Here is an 18,662-nt window from a genome sequence, read left to right on the forward strand (position 1 = left end):
ATGTTAAATATTAATTACCTTTTTAAAATTTTGTTTAATTAAAATTTGTTTAAAATAAATGTATTTTAATTTTTTTAAATGTATTTGTAGTTTATCAAATTAAAATCTTATAAAATGTAATTTTAAATTATAAATTATTTCATTTGGAAACTTGGTTTTATTTTCGTTCATTGATTTTTTGTTTTGTTTATTATTTGATTTCATTCTTAACCATTTAAGTTGGCGAGTTTGTTTATTTTATAAATCTTAAAAAAATTGCAACTTAAATGAATTCTTCTACAATTCAGTCTTATGGAACAATAATAAAACTTAATGTCGGTGGTAAAAAGTAAGTGTATTTTATTACATTACGTTCAATTTTAATTCAAAATATATTATAAAACTGGTTTTCCTTTTTATATTTTATGTTGTAACGTTTTTTTTTAGATTTTCAACTTCAAAAGAAACTTTAACATGGATTCCTGACTCGTTTTTCTGCAGGTAGTAAAAAAATATTTATGTTTACTTTGTTTTTATATTTGTGTTAGTTTTTATGCTGTTTATACTATTTAATTATTGATTCCTTATACTGAATCCAAAGTTAAATTTGTTTAGTTTATTGAGTGGAAGAATATCTTCATTTCAAGATGAAAATGGAGCTGTAAGCAATATATAAACTATTGTATACGTTATAACAAGAATATTTTATTGTATTTATTTTAAATATATACACCATAAGTTAAATATACGATTTTTTTAAATTAAGGCATGTGTATTTAATTAGGCCTATCTATTAAACCAAAGTATTTAGTTTTAAAGATTAATAATTGTTTTTGTTAAAGATTTTTGTGGATCGAGATCCAGATATATTCCGAGTAATTTTAAACTTTTTAAGAACAAAAGAGGTTTCACTGAATAATGTGGATATTAAATCGTTAAAAAGAGAAGCCGAGTTTTTTGGAGTTACACCTTTAGGTAATTGATTAAAAAATAATTCAAGTTATTTTGTTAGAAAACATTTTAATCATTACATGTCCATGTTTTTATTAAAATGTATATAGTTATATTAGTTAAAAAAAAAGTTAACATAAATTTTTACCTACTTCTTGTGCTTTTTCTATTTTAATCTTTTTCTGTTGACCATTGTATTTATTTTATTTTTTAGTAAACAGACTGACAGTATGTCAGGAGTTAGACAGAACCTCGTGTGGAAATGTTTTATTTCATGGAATGTTACAAAGGCCTGTCATTCCATCTTTTTCCATCGATAACCCTCACACATTAAACAGCACCAACCAACTTCTGACCTCACAAACTAGTAAGTAAAAATATCAACAAAAATATTTTCTGTAGTTTGTTGTAAGTAAAATAAAGTGACAGTTAATAAAAAAGTGTTTTAATTTAAAAGTTGTTAAATTTGTTGTCAATTTTTAAATAAAACTATATATATAAATTGTGGAATATTACATTTAAAAAGTAGGCCTCATAACCTACCTCATTTTCTTTAAAATTAAACACTTTATAGGCCCATTGTACAACTTACACAATAACTACAATGTTTAAAACAATTAATGATTTTTTAACATTACATTGTTTTAGGTATGAAGAAAAGTTCAACAGACTCGAGACAAGTGTTAATAATAACTGGGCATAATAGCTGGATTGCAGTTGCTTATGCTCACAGTGTTATATGCTACAAGGTTAAAGAAAGCTGTGGATGGCAACAAGTAATTCTTTGTTGTAATTCTATTAAACTTAGAAATAATGATAAAGTAATACAAAATATAATACTTTATTATTTAGAAATAACTTTTTAAAAGCCATGGGCTGCAATTTCACTTATTAGGCTGGTTTCTATTCAATTGCTTTTTAAAACATAATCGCAATAAAAATTTACCTATGCTTATTTGCCAACACACCACAAACGGCAATGTTTTTAATTTAAAGGTCAATAATTTGGACATTTCTAAATAAAGATATATATATATATATATATTGTTAACCTTTACTTTATATATTTAACAAAATTAGTTTTATATCCCAAAAATAAATTAATTAACTAGTTTACTAAACTCTAAGGTATTTGTGAGCCCATATTTATCAGAAGTAGTTGAGAAAGCTGCCATCAATGCCAAAGTGCAGGGAATGGCTCCTGATTCAAAAACAAGAATGGTAGCGGTTGCATTTTCTTCTTCTATTCGACTATGGAGTTTTCAGGATGAAAATACTTTCAATGAAATAGGTGAATAAGATGTGTTTTTTTATTAATTGTATGGTCTAAACAATTATATCTTCATGTGAATGTTGGTAGGTTTTTGTATAATTGATAATAAAAAATTACCAAGAATTTTTTTTAGAATTCATTCAAAATTTAACTTTGTTGCTTACAAAATCGCTTTATTTTACCAGGGACCTTTGATATGGCGTCACAGATTGAAGCCCTGTTCTTCATCGGTAGTCAGTTAGTTTCAACAGGGTGTAAGAGTGAGAGCAAAGAAGGGAAAGTTGGAGTGTGGAATGCTGTGTCACAACACTGGCAAACCCAGGATGTTGTCCCTATCACCAGTCATGACACCGCTGGGGCGTTTCTACTACTGGGGGGAATTAACGGGGTTATTTATTACATAGGTAAGAATTTTGACGTTTTTTAAACATTTAATATTAATTTTATTTAAAAAAAAAAACGCTAAGTAAAAGACAGCATTTTTAGTAAAATTGCTTTATTTTTTAACCAAACTTATTAATTTTATGTGAAAATATATTGTATAAAATCTTCTTTTTTTTATTTTTTATAACATTCAAATTATTTTATAATTTGTAATATATACAAGTAAGGTGTTTTGGTTAAGTTTGCAGAATAATGACAACAGGAAATTAATCATAACTAACGTGTTACTTACTGACGTTAGTATTCATCAAAACAGCGACAATCTTCTATTATTTACAATTAATTTAAACCTTGCCTTATGTTTACCCGAAAAAAATAGGTAAATTGTATACTGATGCATTGACTTGTTATTTAGATATGCAAAAATTTCCACTGAGATTAAAGGATAATGATCTTTTAATAACTGAGTTATACAGAGATCAATCTAACGCTGCAATCACTGCTTTGAGCGTATATCTAACACCTAAAAGTAGTAAGTAACAAATTAGTAATTTTTATTTATTTTTTTAACGAAATTTTGGAGACTGCATACATTTTTATAATTGGTATTTTTTTTTTTGCACAAAAGTGTAAGTAATAAAAGGATTTACAAGAAATATTACATTGACCCAATAGAAAAAAATGGCGAAATCAATTTTATGATTTAATAAATGCCATTTGCAAAAAATTTTAAAATAAAAAATCTTATATTTTTAGGTATGAGTGCAGGAAATTGGATTGAAGTAGCATATGGGACAGCAAATGGAGCAGTTTGTGTAATCGTACAACATCCAGAACTTGTTGGTCAGGGTTTCCAACTTTTTCAAACTTTTACTGTCCATAGAAGTCCTGTGTGTAAGGTGGTTTTATCAGAAAAACATCTAGTATCAGGTAAAGAAATAATTAAAATGAAAGACTAAGAAAGTATTTTTGTAATAATTTGTATATATATTTAAAATAAAAGTATTATATAAATAAACTAGGATTTTTATTGCACATTTTAACTGTTAACCATCATTTTTAGGGCATATACTCAATTTACTAATTAACAAATACTTGTCGATAAACAGCCCCATAATCGCCATTTTAATTGTTGTAATACGGTTGCAACTCTTTAATAATATTTTCCCAGGGTAATTTATCCACACTCCACGAATAACAGTTTTATTTTTTTTGTTTGCAATTGTTTTGTAGTTACTTATGTATACACTAAAGATATTATGAATTGACATAAAGACTTTAATTTTGGTATTTCGATACCTAAAACTAATTGATATTAAATATGTTTTTTTTAATTTAGTTAACTTTTATGTGTTTTAGTATGTTCTGATAACAACCACGTTCGAACTTGGACGGTTACGAGATTCCGAGGAATGATTTCAACTCAACCTGGTTCAACTCCACTTGCTTCATACAAAGTTGTATCATTAGAACCTCTAGAAACGTCAGGTTGGTGTAACTTAATTTTTTAAATATTTTATAATACAATATAGTTGATAAACAATTTTTTTTTGTGTTTTGTAAAAGGCAGCATATTATAAATAATAAAAACAAGTGTAATATTTTTAACAAAAAATTAAAGTGTTGCCAAAGACTAATTTTGTATTAGGGGTCCATTTTTTTGCAATGTCAAGCTTTAAAATGCTATTAAAAATTTTCATTAAAAAGTTTCTTTTTTATAAAGCATTTTTTAAATTGTGAATTTATTAAATAAATATTGAAATGTTACGAGCTTTTAAGCCTAACTCATGTTACTACATTACAATAATTTAACAAAAATTTTTGTGATTTTGCAGCAAGTTATGGTATAGGAAATGATATAGGACCTCATGGTGAAAGAGAAGAGGTCCCAATATTTATTCAAAAGTTATTTCCGTTATCAAATATCCTCTATATAAGACTTTCTTCTACTGGGCGCAGGTAAAACTTACAAAAAAAATAAGAAAAACTAAGATCAAAATTTTCAATTTTTAAATTTTTTTTTAACATAATTCCAAAAAATTATTTTTTGCCATTTTTTTAATTGTTAGAATTGCTGTTGTTAAATCAGTTGACGAATCCCCAATTTCGTGTTTTTGTTTACGGGAATGTGAAGGGTCATCTAGGATGGGTTCACGACCCCGTAAATATCTGTTTACAGGTCATTCTAACGGAGCTATTCAAATATGGGATATGACAACAGCATTTGATTTAACAGCTACCAAAAGTGAAAAAGAAGGTAAATAATGTTGTATATAAAACTGTCATCTACTGTTAAAAAAATTAAAATTTGAATTTCATGTACTTTTTATCCTTTTTATAAATTTTACTAACACTTTTTCAAATAAATCTAAGACTGTAATACTTTACATTTTATCTTTTTTGTTACAAGTGTTAGTCAGAATTTAAATTGTCAAAATATGGTCGCAACTCTTAACTAATATTTGTCCACAATAATTTACCCCACCACAAATAGCAGGTTTTTTTATTTTGAAGGCCCATAAATTGAAAATTCATATACACATATATATATATCATTTACTTATATGGGTTGTGTATAGATGTGTAAATTTGTGTAAATTTTTTTAACTCTTAGCATTAGGTGGACCAACCCAACAGGAAATGCTACAGCTTCTCGGTTTGTGTGATTTTGCCGTTTCATCCAACAACAATTCACCTATTAGTTCACACTGCGTTCCAAGTCCTGACTTATTAGATAGAATGCTAAGATCTTCAAACACTAGTTTGTCAAGTACTGGGACCATTGTAGATCATACTCAACAACCTTCTAGCTTGGAGACTAAAGCAGTGGATAATATGTCTGCAGTTGTGAGGTAGTTTTTAATCAATTTTTTACAATAAATGACATTTTAAATTTATATTTAAAAATTTTTTTTTGTTAAACAAATAGCATTTTTTTATGAAGTTGTTTTTTATTTAAGTAATTAGCAATTGTTATCATTTTAGTTTTACATTTATATAATATAAATTTTGTTTTCAAAAAAAATCCGAGTTTTGTTTAGGTAAAAATTACTTGAAACCTGCTATTTTTTATGTTTAATTACAAAGGATAATTGCCTATTAAAATAAGCTATACCATTTTAAAAATTTAATTCTTAAGACCAAATTCTAACTAACTGTTCTATAGCACTTCGACATCCGATGTTGCCGAAAATAATTTCTTCAAAGAACGACATTTCAGTGAGGGGAGCAATGTTAATTCATCAATGCGTCATCATCGTAATTTATCTTTATCCTCGGCCCCTTCTACCTTATCCCCAATGGGGGGCATCCCACTTCCAGGATTAACCCCAAGAAATTCAATCTCCCAAGAACAGCCCCTTGTTCGAAGCGATTCGACTCGATCTTACCGAAATGATAAAGATCGACGTAAATCCAGCCGTCGTAGCAGTAAGAACTCGCAAGATCCGATAAAATGTTCTTCGGGTGAAAATAGCAGTTCCTCAACCCCAAGTTCCCCCACGAGCCCCAAAGAAAATCTCCTTCTTCTCTCGAGAAAACAGACAGGGTCTCGGATTACTGACGAATCACTTAACTTTATTTGGAAAGTTCCCAACAATGGAGATATAGTTGAGCAAGGTATTAAACTTCGTAATCTTTCTCTTGATGATTCGAAAGCATCGACGTCATTTGGTTCGCGAACTGGCCAAGCTCGAAATAGTTACAAAACTGCAATAATGGAGGCTTCAAGTTCCCCTGTACCTCAAAGAAAAAATGAAGGGAGCTCTAAACAGAGGCCCACAAGTGCAATTATAGTTGGAAATAGCAAACGAAGCCATAGAAGACAAGTCTCTGATGTCGATCAAAAATAACTTTAATTTTTTTAAATACTTTTTTGTTATTTTGTTTTCTCCTTTGCTTCACCTTACTCTTCTATTGTCCTATTATGTTATTTACTACACAATTTATAGATGTCAATTTTGTTTACTATTTTATACCTTTTTTAACTGAAATAACTGATAATGGCTAAAATAACATAGTTTTCTTTTTATATTCGTTACTGGCTTTTTAAAAGACGCTGGTGGATATTTGGAATAATAATATAATATTTTATTCATTTTGTTAAATTTTAAAGCCGAATATGACAGTTTGAACAGCTATATATATATATAAGAAAAAAGTATGTTTAAAAACAGTTAATTTGGGACCAAAATTATTAATTATTTTAAAAAAATTTAAAATTTGCCAAAAAAAATTTACTTTAATACAACTACATATAGAATGGCTTTTAAATCTTTAAAATAATTACAAAATTTAATCTACAATCTTTCTAATCCACACCAAGCAAAGTTAGCATAAAATTATTTAATGTTTTGAGCAGTTTATTAAGATTCATCTTCAACAGAAAAGGTGGGTTGCTGTGAATTTTCTGATGGTAAGTTTGTGCCATTAGAATTGCTAGAAGTACTGCCATTACTATTGTTGGATATGGATTCCCTGTGAATAAACAAAGAATAATTGATGTGTTAATATTCCTTTTCAAGAAAATAAGTTAGGCAAATGTTACATAAAGCATGTTAATACAGTTTTTAAACCTGAAGTTTTAAGTTTAATTTATAATTTGATTTTGGCTTGGCTTATATAGGAAAATTTAAATAATTATCTTACAAAGTTGCAGTTTCCAGTTTTCTTTTTTCTTCACGAATTCTGATATTTCTTCTGACTTGAAGCACAATAAGAATAATAGTTGTAATAATAATAACAGCAAGAGTAATGGCCTAAAAAAAACAAGAATGTAACAAATTTAATAAACTTTAACATGTTGGTATCTTACAAAATACAGTTAATGGCAAACTTTTTCTAGTTACCTTAACATAATAAGGTGTTCTGTTCCATAACAAAAGTGTTTGTGTTCTTTGTAAGGCAATATAACATGGCATAGATTCATCCGAACTAGTGGCACTACATCTATATCAAAATCATATTGTAATGTAAGATTAAAATACTAAAAATTCATGCCCCTTGTAATATATATTTTTTTTTTACATTTATTTATCCTCGATGTAGGAAGGCCGACTTCATAACATTACCCACCCAGTGTAAATTGTGGCAGTTTGGGATATTATTGTTTATAATTGTTTGGTAATGTGGCAGTTTGGGATATTATTGATTATAATTGTCTGGTAATTGAACTGCTGATTAAGTGTTTGCTAAACCGTTTATAGAGCCTTACTAGACACCCCTACAGCATGAGGGCATTGGGCATCAAACAAAGGACCTCATGTAGTGAAGCCAAGCAATTTGACCACTACACCAAGCTGCCGGATATATTCTTTTGGTGTGCTTCGTTTATTATTTACCTTCTATAAAGATGTACAATTGTATCATCAGTGCTATAAAGAGCCTCATCTGGAAGTGATAATTGCTCCAATGAACTGTTGTCAACTTCTTGGCCATGTTTTTCAAGTATCACAGCAAGGTTGAAGATTGCCTATTACAATATTTGTTTTATAAAAAAGTGATTTGTATATTAAAATTAAAAATAAATGTTAAAAATTTTTGAGTAAAATTCAGTTTAAAAAAATTATTGCATAAAAATACCTGAGTAAAATTTAATTTTGCTGAAGCTGAATAATATTCCATTGCTTTTTTAAGGTTTTGTTTTTCCTTGACACCATAGTAATAATAATCTCCCATTTTATTTAAAGCTACAATAAATAAAACAGTTGTTTTAATATAAATTTTATTTTTAAAATGTGCCCTTCGGTATAAAATCATGCTGTTATAAAAATTAGAAAATCAAATTTTACTGAGTACATATATTAGGTATTAAAATACAATATTATTAAAAAGGATTTTTATATTAAATTTTATTTCACCGTATGGATGAGGCATTCGACTGTTCGAACTAGCATTCCAATATTTCCAAACACATTCTTCTTCTACATAAGACGCCGCTAACTCATTCTAAAAATATGTTTAAAATGTGTAGCAAATTGGTATAACTATAGTATGTTAGGTTGAAAAATAAGTTTAACCTACGGCACTTTCTTCACATAGGAATGCTGTATTAAAACCTGCAACCTCAAAACCACTTTCAGCTACTGATAGGTACATTAACAAAGATTTTGACCTAACAGAAAAAATAATAGAATTTTTAAGCTTAGAATCAGAGTTTTTTTTCAGGAAATTAAAAACAACACCAAATTTTTTATACAAATATGACAACAAATTACCCTACTAAAAGAAAATTAACTAGTTTAACAAGAAATCCCATTTCTAGCAAAATTAAAAGCTTGTTTTTAGTGAATTCTTTAAACCGTATTTTTATATGTAATATGTTACCACGACTTTCTTCTATAAGCTTGCAAACCCTCCCTAATAATTTCGCCCATTGTTGGATTTCTTTCTGTAAGGAATTGTGACCAACTAAACAAAAATCATTATTAGAAAATAGCCAAAATCGGGATAAATTTTGCATTTGAAAACTTACTGTACAGCTGAAAGTACGTTTGGTCTTAAAAAGTTTTGAATTCCGGTTGCAGTAAAAAATGAAACTTGAATAATGGATTCACTATGACCAGCCAAAGCAGCTTTGAAGTATTTTTGAAAGGCTTTTTGCTAAAAAAGTAAAAGTGAAACAAGTTATATTTAGTGCAGTTCAACTGTTTAACCATTTAAATATTTAAAATCAAGAAAAAAATGTAAAAAAGTCCAATATTTCAAATAAAAATTTATTTTTGGGTTTACCAGATTTCTCTTCTCTCCTGGGTATTGTCCTGTATGATGCATATGAGCCAGGTTATAAGTTGCATCAATGCTACCCAGTTCATCTGCTCTCTCAAAATATTCCTTAGCTTTGGTCATATTTACATCTGTGGTTGTGTAATACCTAGAAATTGTTTAGAAATTTTTTTTGATTTAAAAAAATTGAGTTAAAGAGCTCTTAAAAATCAAAGATCAGGTAATATTGCCAAATTAATATTATTTAAAAATGTTAAAGACAACTAGTGTTGCCCATTCCTTCTTACAGAAAGAATTATAAAATTCTAAAAAATACTTAGATTCTTCATGCTTATGCAGTCTACAATAAGCTATTTACTAGTTAACATACAACTACACAAGAGTATATTAACTAAACAAGCTTAATTAAAAATATCATTATAACACACTACCATCCAAGTGTATTCAAAGCTTGTGGATTTTCCTGTTCAGCCACTTTTCTAAGCACATCAACACCCTTTGCTGTATCTTGTTCAGTGCCATGACCCTAAATTGTTTCTAATTATTTAAACCGTTCAGCTACAAAAATTGGAATACAAGCCTATTTAAATATAGTTATGCATGCTTTTTTTAAATATAACTATATATTTTAAGCATCATCAAGGCACATAATGTATAACATGCTGCATGCAATTTATAAACAATGTGCATGCCTAAGCATACCATCCCATAGTATTTAATGCCGGTATGCTGCCTTTTTCAACAGCAGCAAGTAGCATCTGTTTGGCCTTTTCTATATTTTGTTTAGTTCCATGTCCCTGGTTTAGTGTAAATTAAATAGAACACGAAAAAAATAAAAATGCTTATTTTTTTATTTATTTTTTTTCTACTTTGTAAAACAATTCCTAAAAAAATATTATAAACCAAACTGGTACAATTTTGATGAAGTATCAGTAATTAAAAACACTCTAATATTATAATTGCTTTACTTATTTCACCTCAATTTTTCTTGTACTAATGCTATCCAAAATTACCTTGATTAAAACAACACCATAATCATACATAGCTTCAGGATCTCCACCCTCGGCAGCTTGTTCATAATATTTAAAAGCTGTTTCAAGGTTCCTTTGCAGTCCTTGTTGGCCCCAGTACATTAGACGTGCCATATTTCTCTAAAAAATTTTATTAAATAATGAAATAATGAAAACAACTAACAAATTTACTAATAAATAATATATTTGGCAATATTTATGGCTATATTTGATATTAGTAATTTGTAAAAGCAGCATAAAATATATTTTACATTTTAATATTAAATTTTCAAAGCTTATAATTTTATTTAATGGGTTAGATTTTTTTTTTGTTTTTATTTACCTGAGCTTTAAACACTCCATTAGTAGCTTGATGTTTAATCCATTGATACATATCATCTTCTTCAGTAATTTGTTCTTTCATTTGTCTTTCATCAGTTAGTCTGGCCGAGTTAACGGTGGCCTAAATAATTAAATTAAACCCTAGTTTAAAAACATCATTTTGTGTTTCAAAATTTTAATTTGTTTTTTATTTGGCTTTTAACTGAATCAAAATAACAACAAATCATTTTAACAAAATAATTTTATAACTTACTTCACTTGATTTGTGTTCAAATAAATCTTTTTGTGTTTTGTGAGCAACATTAAAATAATACACTGCAAAAAAATATAATAAAGTTTATATTAAAATAACAATAAAACACCCATTATTACATGATTAATAAAATGTTTATACAAAGTTAAAATTTATAACCTTTACAATTGCCTTACAAAATGATGAGGAAATATCTTTAGGAAAATCTGCTAATCCATTTAAATGATTATGAGCAATTGTTTTTAAACACATTCTATCTTTCTTCTGTGCACCAAGAAGTAAATGCAATCTTGCCTAAACGTAATTAGAAATATATTTTAACATAAATTAATTTTTTTTTTAATTAAAAATTGTTAAAATCAAAACACCACATAACCATTGAATTTGCTGGCAAAAAATATATAAAATTGAAATGATAAAAACATGCCAAAAGTACAGTTTTAACTTACAATACTTACCGGCAGCGTGGTGTAGGAGTAAGAACACTTACTACACCACAATTGAGGTCGTGGGTTCAATCCCCACTGATCTCATGCTATAGCGCCCTTGAGTAAGGCGCTATAAACGGTATGAACTCCTGCTGAGCCAGCACTTAATCAGCAGCATAATTATAGGCCAATTATAAACTTTAATATCCCAAACTGCCACAGGCAACTTGAGATTGGGTTGGAGTAACTGATGTTATTCTATGTTTAAGTCGCGCATTTGACTTTTCCACATCGTGGATAAATTTATATACAAAAAAAATTTCCAAAATAATTATAATATAAATATTTTACCATTTTTAGATCTTTTTTTACTCCAACACCATTCTTAAATATAACATACAAGAAGAAATGTGACAAGGCATGATCTAATTTAGCTGATTGTTTTAATAATTGAATTCCTTTTGTAAAATCTTTTAAACTATCCGGTTGTTCCTGTTTTAATAAAATCATGTTATAAATTTTATAAAAAACTCAGTTAAAATTCAGTATTACATACCATCAAAAGTAGTATAGTTATTTCTTAATTAAGGGTTTTTTTATATTTGACTTATGTTTTTTCTAAATGTTATATTTACTCCACTCATGGGGTCGTGGGTTAAATCCCCATTGATCTCATGCTGTATTGCCCTTGAGTAAGGCGCTATAAACGGTATGAACTCCTGCTGAGCCAGCACTTAATCAGCAGTATAATCATCAGGCAATTATAATCTATAATATCCCAAACTGCTACAGGCAACTCGAGACTGGGTCGAAGTAACTCATGTTACTCCATGTTTAAGTCGCGCATTCGACTTTCCCACATCGAGGATAAAGATATATACAAAAAAAAATTTACCAGTTCCTCCATATATAAGTTGTATAAAACTGTCCCTACTTTATTACAAACATCTGAAGTATTTGTATCACTAGGTAGTTCATTCATTATTTCATTTATTTTACTGTACCTGAAACAAAAATAATATCAATAAATTAATTTTTGTAACAACTTAATAAATTATTGGTGATACCATATAGATCAATTTAAGCAAGAGAGTGGTAAAGTTTAATTGCGATATGATATTACTTACCTATCTGGTAGTGGTCTACTATCTAGTGAACAATATAAGTCACACGTTGAATCTGAACAACTTGATTTCTTTTTAGCTTTGTTGTAAATGTTAATAAAATATGGAACAGAAATTTCCTTGTCATCTATATATAAAAAAATGGTTTAATTTAGCGATGATTGTATATTTTGTTTTATGTTGAATTTAATAGTACATTACAAATGCTATTTGAACAAAACATTTACAAATTATCAAATTTTGGGTATATTTACAAATGGAAAAAAGTTTAAAAACAAAAAAGTAATCTAAGAATTAAATTATTATACCAAGCTTAGAATTGTTTTCAGTTTTTAAATATTTCCATCTTCTTTTAACAAGATTTTTTAACATTATTTCGCTTTTTTTGTAAATTGAATATTTAGGAAATTTATTCCAATTTTCTGCCTCCATATCCTAAAAATAAATATCTTAAAATTTAAATAAAAATATATATATACAAATAATTTAAATAATTTTGCTACAAAGCAAACCCAACTAAAAATAGTTTTTTAAGGTAACACTAAATCCAATGAATACAAAAAAGGTAAACTTCACTAACAGATTTAATTGGCAGTAATTTATTTCTACAGAATTTTGCTGAGGCAATTATAGCTTCAAAACTGTTACAATAAATTGTACCACCAAGAATAAGATATCCATCAGTGGGGTCATAGGAAAGTGGTTTATGAAAACTAAAAAAAATATAAAATAAATTACTCTAATGTTAGTTATTTTACTATCAAAGTTTTTAAAATATCAATGCTGTTTAATAAATGTTATAAAAAAAATATAATTGAAGAAAAAGGTCAAAAAAAAATTTGAAAATGTAGTACAATATATTAGATATACATTGATATCCTAAAAAAATAAATATTTCTTACACTTTGGATACTGTTGATTCATTTTGAAAGTTTTCCCCAGAATACATAGTTATATTAGCCTAAAAATGAAACATGTTAACTATTTCTAAAAAATATCAGATAATGAGCAAATATATGTAGTTTTAAATGAAAAAATTTTTAAGATAAAATATTAATTTAAAATTGTTTTACAAATGAGTTGATTTGTTGAATTTCAATTTTGATCCATTTTCTTAATGGAACACTCCAATTAGTTGATTGAACATATGATACATTATCATTTAATTTTGTTTGGTAATGCAGTTGTCCTTTATAAAATAAAAAATTTACAAATAAGAATAAAAAATCTATTGAATTAAATTTAAACCTTCTTTATTAAACATTTATAAATATTGGTTTTGTTTATAAATAATTAGTGGGTAAATCTTTGTTAAAAAAATGTTTATGTAAGTAATTGTATTTTTCTATTATAGTACATTCACAAAGCCTTTTTTATTTTAAAATATAAAAGAATATTTGTATTTTTAATTGTCATGATATAAAATATTATCCAGTACCCTTGTTATTAATAAGTAAAACAGGGGACTGAAAATGATCATTAAAATCCACATGTTGAAGGATGCTACATAATCGAAACTGTTTACACCAAGAAGTTATGTAAACCATCATTGACATACTAAACCTAAATATTTAAAACACTGTCAAGAATTAAAAACATTCAAAAAAAACAAGAAAAATAGATTTTTTTTACATAAAGTTGAAAAATTTTTATTTATATAAATATTTTTTTTAAATAAATTGTAAAAAAATAAAATACCCAATTTTAGTAAAACTTTATCAATATTGGACTATATACCTTATATTTTTACCACTTGATTGTCGTTTTAGCTCTTCATTATAAAATGGAAAAAATGTTTTAACAACCCCATAAGGCTCTTCAGCTAAGGCAACTGGAAAACTGACAAGTGAAGTACATTCTAAAAATCAATAATTTTGATTCAAAAATACCTGTAGTTAATAACTATCCCAATATAATTTAAGTTATCACAAAAAAAAAGTTATCACAAAAAAAAAATCATTTATAGCTAAAGTAAGATAGATACCCATATATATTTTATAGCACATATAAAAAAACACTTAATCTATGTTAAAAAAGGATTTTTTACCTTCTTCTGCCATTGTTTTTAAAGGTTTCCTTTGAATAACCTCATTAAAAACTTTGACAGGCCAATTTAAAGTTTTATTGGTTTCAATTGTAGGGCGCAAATGTATTGGTTTATCTTCTATATTTATATTCAATTTTAAATTAGCCCTGCAACAACAAAAAAACATTTCGAAAAAATAAAAAGGACAAAAAATTAAAGTTTATGTTGGATTTAATACAAACTTTAAAAAAATTACAGAAGACACAAATTTATGACTTACTTTTCAAATAAAATGTGTAATTTGTTTCTAATTAAGCCTCTCTGATGTTTAAGATATCGCCACTCATTACGTTTTATCATCATTACCTAAAACAGAATAGATTGTAATTTAACGAAAAGATAAATTAATTTCAAGACTTTTACTAAAATAAAATTTTTACTAACATAATTTTTTTTTATTTAAAAAGAATTTTAATTAATTACCAACCTTGATTTTTAATTGTTGTATTGTTGAGACTTTACTAAACAGAATACTTGATCTATAAAGAAATCTTTTTGGGAATCTAACATTTAAATTTTTAATGCCAACTTGTTCACCATAAGAGCAGGGCCATGCATGACTATATATTATTTTAGGATCAGAAACCAATAATGCATTGGTCTCATTTTGAAAAAGACCATCTGAGTTTTCATAGCCATCAATAAAAACAGCAATTATCAAAGGCTGGCTGCACTGATATTTTACCTTAAAAGTTATGATTTTTTGTATGTGTTATTTTTAATATATATAAATAGAAAGAGTAAAAAAATATTAATCCAAAATTTAAAAAATGTAGATGGTTAATTGTTAAAATTTAATTAAAACAAAAATATTCTAAATTTGTATAATTAGAACTTTTCATAAATAAGCTGCAAAAAATTCTTAATTGTATAATAACAAAATTACCTCCATTTTAAAGTTTTTCGTGGGCTCCCTCGGATAATCAACTAAAGTAACAAAGTCCTTAACATTTGGATTCTTTGTGAACGAAGGATCGATTTTGCCTATCACAGGCGTTTGTAGATCTATAGGCACACCATCAAAATTACGACCAAGTAATTTCATTCTTTGTTTTCTCATTTCCATAACTCTTTGATTCTGTTGTTGTGTCATATGAACGTGTTGTCGCAGTCGCATGTCTTCCATGTAAACGTCATCGTCATAGTTGTTAAACTAAATAAATACGAAAAAAATTAATATTTAATTAATTTTAAAAACTACAAATTGTACTCTACTATTAAAGCTTAGCCTACAAAATACAGTTATTAGTAATAAACAAATTAGAACAAATAATTTTTAAATATTTAGTATTATGTGTTAAAAAATAAAAACTTCACAAAATAATTGGAAAATACTAAAAATTGTTTAATGTTACTTTTACTAAACGATCAAAATCTTAAAACATAGTGTTATTTTATTTTCTAAAATTAATTTAATCTATTTTGCTTTTTTTAGACAGTTTGCACTTATTAACAATATGAATTAGAAGGTATTTTTGCATTTAAAATATATTATATTAAAAACGAAGAATTCGATAACGTGAAAGTTAAAAATCAAATTATATTTCATATAAAATTTCAGTATTTAATATATTTCTTATATGTTAAAAATATAAGGTTTGGTGCGTTTGTTATTAAATCTAGATTTTAATATAAAATATTTATTGTTTCGTGGTCTGTAGCCAATAAAATGATGACGTCATACCCGGATATATTTTAACGTTCGAAAGTCTTCGCAAAGTGTTTCTTAACTTACTACTTACAATATGTTATCTTGAATTCTTAAGAGTGGACATTGAAAAGTAAAATGCTTTTCGTATTCATATAATTTACAATTAATTTCCGATACGTTTAAGATAAAATGCGATTTTTAAATATATTTGTTTTAAAATGTTTCTGATTTAACGTATTCTAGTTTAATTTGCTTGTAAGTCAAAAACTATCCAGAATTCAGATCATATTAATAAAGATTGGGCCTTTAAGTTTTAAATATTTAATATATATAATAAATACAAAAATCATAATTTGTTCACCTGTTGCAGCGACCCTTTAAAGTTCACAAACAAAAATATTAAAATAATCCAAAATTTGAAACAATTCATATCTCTAGTTATTAAACATCAGACTATACATTAAAAACTGTTTGAACGTTTCAAGTGTGCCTTATTCGCTACTCTGTAAAAAGGTTATTGTACTAAATCAATTTTGTATACGTAGAACAGGATATTTTTTCTCTCAATTTTTTTACGCGATTTTATATGGTAGATTGGTATATTGGCAAAATGGTTTTTATTATTTAAAACTCACAGATTAAAATATTTACAATGGTTTTAAAAAAGAATCGTTTTTAAATGTATATAACCTTTAAATGCTATATGTTTTCCCCTGCATAAAAAACAAAATTTTACACATTTTTGTAATATTTATAATATTTTATTACAATTAAACAACTAATAGATATACAAAAAAAGCAAAAATTTAATTTCTGATTAATCATGTTAAAGTACTTTTATTACAATTCATGTATAAATAGGCACCTATAAAATATTATCACACTTAAAATTTTTTATTTTTGCAGTTTATATATATATATATACATATTGATAGATGAAAGTTTTTGTTGATAGTTCAATTAAAATAACCAAACTTTTTAGCATTTAATGTAACAGCGAACCGAAGCGGGGTACGCATGATCATCTTGTACTGGCTGCCCGTTTTCCACATGCTGAAAGTAATTAATTGCAATTATTTCACTCTCTTTCCACGCCCCTTCTTTAATTAATCGGTCTATTTCAGCGTAGAGGGATTTATTAAAACAGCAATTCTTGCCAGGTGGTTGCATTGTGATGATAATTAAGCTACCGGGCTTTCCAACTCGTAACAACTCATTGAGGCAGTCGTAGTTGATTTTTCCGATTCCAATAGAGCCGCAGCATACAACTGCATCATACATGTTGTCTTCATTTTTCAATGGGTTCTCCTTGCTTAAAATATGGCATTCAAGCTCCCGGTATATATCACTCTTTTCCGCGTGTTTTAGCATACCCTCGCTGCCGTCTGATCCATCAATTATGCCTTTAAATCCAATTTTTCGCAACTCTTTGCCTACAAGTCCTGTGCCACATGCAACGTCTAAAATCTTAGTGTTCTTACTATGATTATCAACCAATCTTAAGGCCGCTTGAGCAACATATTCCGGCGCCTTGTAATTCAGTTTGAGAATAGTCTCTTCATAGCAATCAGCATTTTTAGTAAATCTATCACTACTTTTAACCGGTTGGTTTGGGTCAACTCCACTTACAAATGTCTTGTGATATTTTGTCCAATTTTGCTCATATTCTGCGACATTTTTTGCTCCTATTCCAGACATAATAGCTATTTAATCAAGTTTTTAAGTTACCTCTCTATATTTAAAAAAAAAAATAATTCCGGATGTTATATGCACATCTTAATTTACCGTTCGAATTATAAGAAATCTATGTTTGTGAATTTACATATAGTGTTAAATTATACCCCTATATTTTGTATACATAGAGTGTAAAATAACAAACATATGTTTTCCTAATACTGCAGAGCCTATAGTAATTTAAAACGTCCATATTCAATAAACAGTCTGTTAGCCTGCTTAAGATAATGATATTGCGTTGTGCGATAGTAAGGAATATATATATCCGTTCAACAATAGCCCCACATGGAAATATTATATGAGACAACCTATTACGTATATGTGCGTAAAAAGACACAATACACATTTATTTATAAGTTTAAAGTTTTAGTAATTAAGGTCAATAACATAACAGTTTTTAATTTTCTAAAATGATTTAGATTTGTTAATTTTTTGAAAAATTTTAACTATCTATTTTTTTTATCTTTAACTATGAGCTACGAAACATGATCGTCATATAAAAAAAAACAACTAATCAAGCCGGGAGAAGTGTAGGGACTGAGGTCAAGAAAAAAATCTAATAATAAAAAGTATGGACTCCTAAGGGTGCTCTTATTCATATTCTTTCGTATATCGACTATATCCTTTATTATGGTATTTAACTGTTAACTAATTTTAAATAAAAAACTTGGCAAATTAAAAATTAGGCATGTGTTTTAGGAACCCAAAAAATATACACCTGTCA

The 18,662-nt window shown here is 27.2% G+C and overlaps 3 protein-coding genes across 3 annotated transcripts; 1 reads left to right on the forward strand and 2 right to left on the reverse strand.

Moving 5' to 3' along the window:
* Window positions 1-212: 212 nt before the first annotated feature.
* Window positions 213-6,779, forward strand: LOC145763850 (SH3KBP1-binding protein 1-like). Its single transcript, XM_082575386.1, has 15 exons — window positions 213-328; window positions 427-480; window positions 595-640; window positions 822-954; window positions 1,145-1,297; window positions 1,579-1,706; window positions 2,059-2,221; window positions 2,389-2,607; window positions 3,003-3,119; window positions 3,344-3,517; window positions 3,947-4,075; window positions 4,423-4,546; window positions 4,657-4,844; window positions 5,202-5,439; window positions 5,754-6,779. The coding sequence occupies exons 1-15, from the start codon at window positions 267-269 to the stop codon at window positions 6,436-6,438; spliced, it is 2,613 nt and encodes an 870-aa protein (XP_082431512.1). The 5' UTR covers window positions 213-266; the 3' UTR covers window positions 6,439-6,779.
* On the reverse strand, window positions 6,722-16,706 carry LOC145763849 (protein sel-1 homolog 3-like). Its single transcript, XM_082575385.1, has 29 exons — window positions 16,566-16,706; window positions 15,440-15,706; window positions 14,981-15,238; window positions 14,774-14,859; window positions 14,515-14,660; window positions 14,205-14,325; window positions 13,906-14,030; window positions 13,541-13,656; window positions 13,370-13,428; window positions 13,048-13,180; window positions 12,776-12,902; window positions 12,471-12,594; window positions 12,239-12,347; window positions 11,695-11,835; window positions 11,092-11,209; window positions 10,916-10,977; window positions 10,664-10,783; window positions 10,324-10,461; window positions 9,742-9,836; window positions 9,317-9,458; window positions 9,060-9,187; window positions 8,912-8,995; window positions 8,609-8,699; window positions 8,446-8,533; window positions 8,168-8,274; window positions 7,927-8,057; window positions 7,435-7,534; window positions 7,235-7,344; window positions 6,722-7,063 (listed from the first exon to the last, which is right to left on the reverse strand). The coding sequence occupies exons 1-29, from the start codon at window positions 16,632-16,634 to the stop codon at window positions 6,952-6,954; spliced, it is 3,507 nt and encodes a 1,168-aa protein (XP_082431511.1). The 5' UTR covers window positions 16,635-16,706; the 3' UTR covers window positions 6,722-6,951.
* A 476-nt stretch (window positions 16,707-17,182) lies between these two features.
* On the reverse strand, window positions 17,183-17,902 carry LOC145741855 (methyltransferase-like protein 27). The gene has a single exon (XM_082559525.1). It carries the CDS (start codon window positions 17,900-17,902, stop codon window positions 17,183-17,185), a length of 720 nt encoding a protein of 239 aa, XP_082415651.1.
* Window positions 17,903-18,662: the final 760 nt, after the last annotated feature.

This window comes from Corella eumyota, chromosome 1 (assembly GCF_963082875.1).
Source record: "Corella eumyota chromosome 1, kaCorEumy4.1, whole genome shotgun sequence".
In the NCBI taxonomy this organism is placed as follows: Eukaryota; Metazoa; Chordata; class Ascidiacea; order Phlebobranchia; family Corellidae; genus Corella; species Corella eumyota.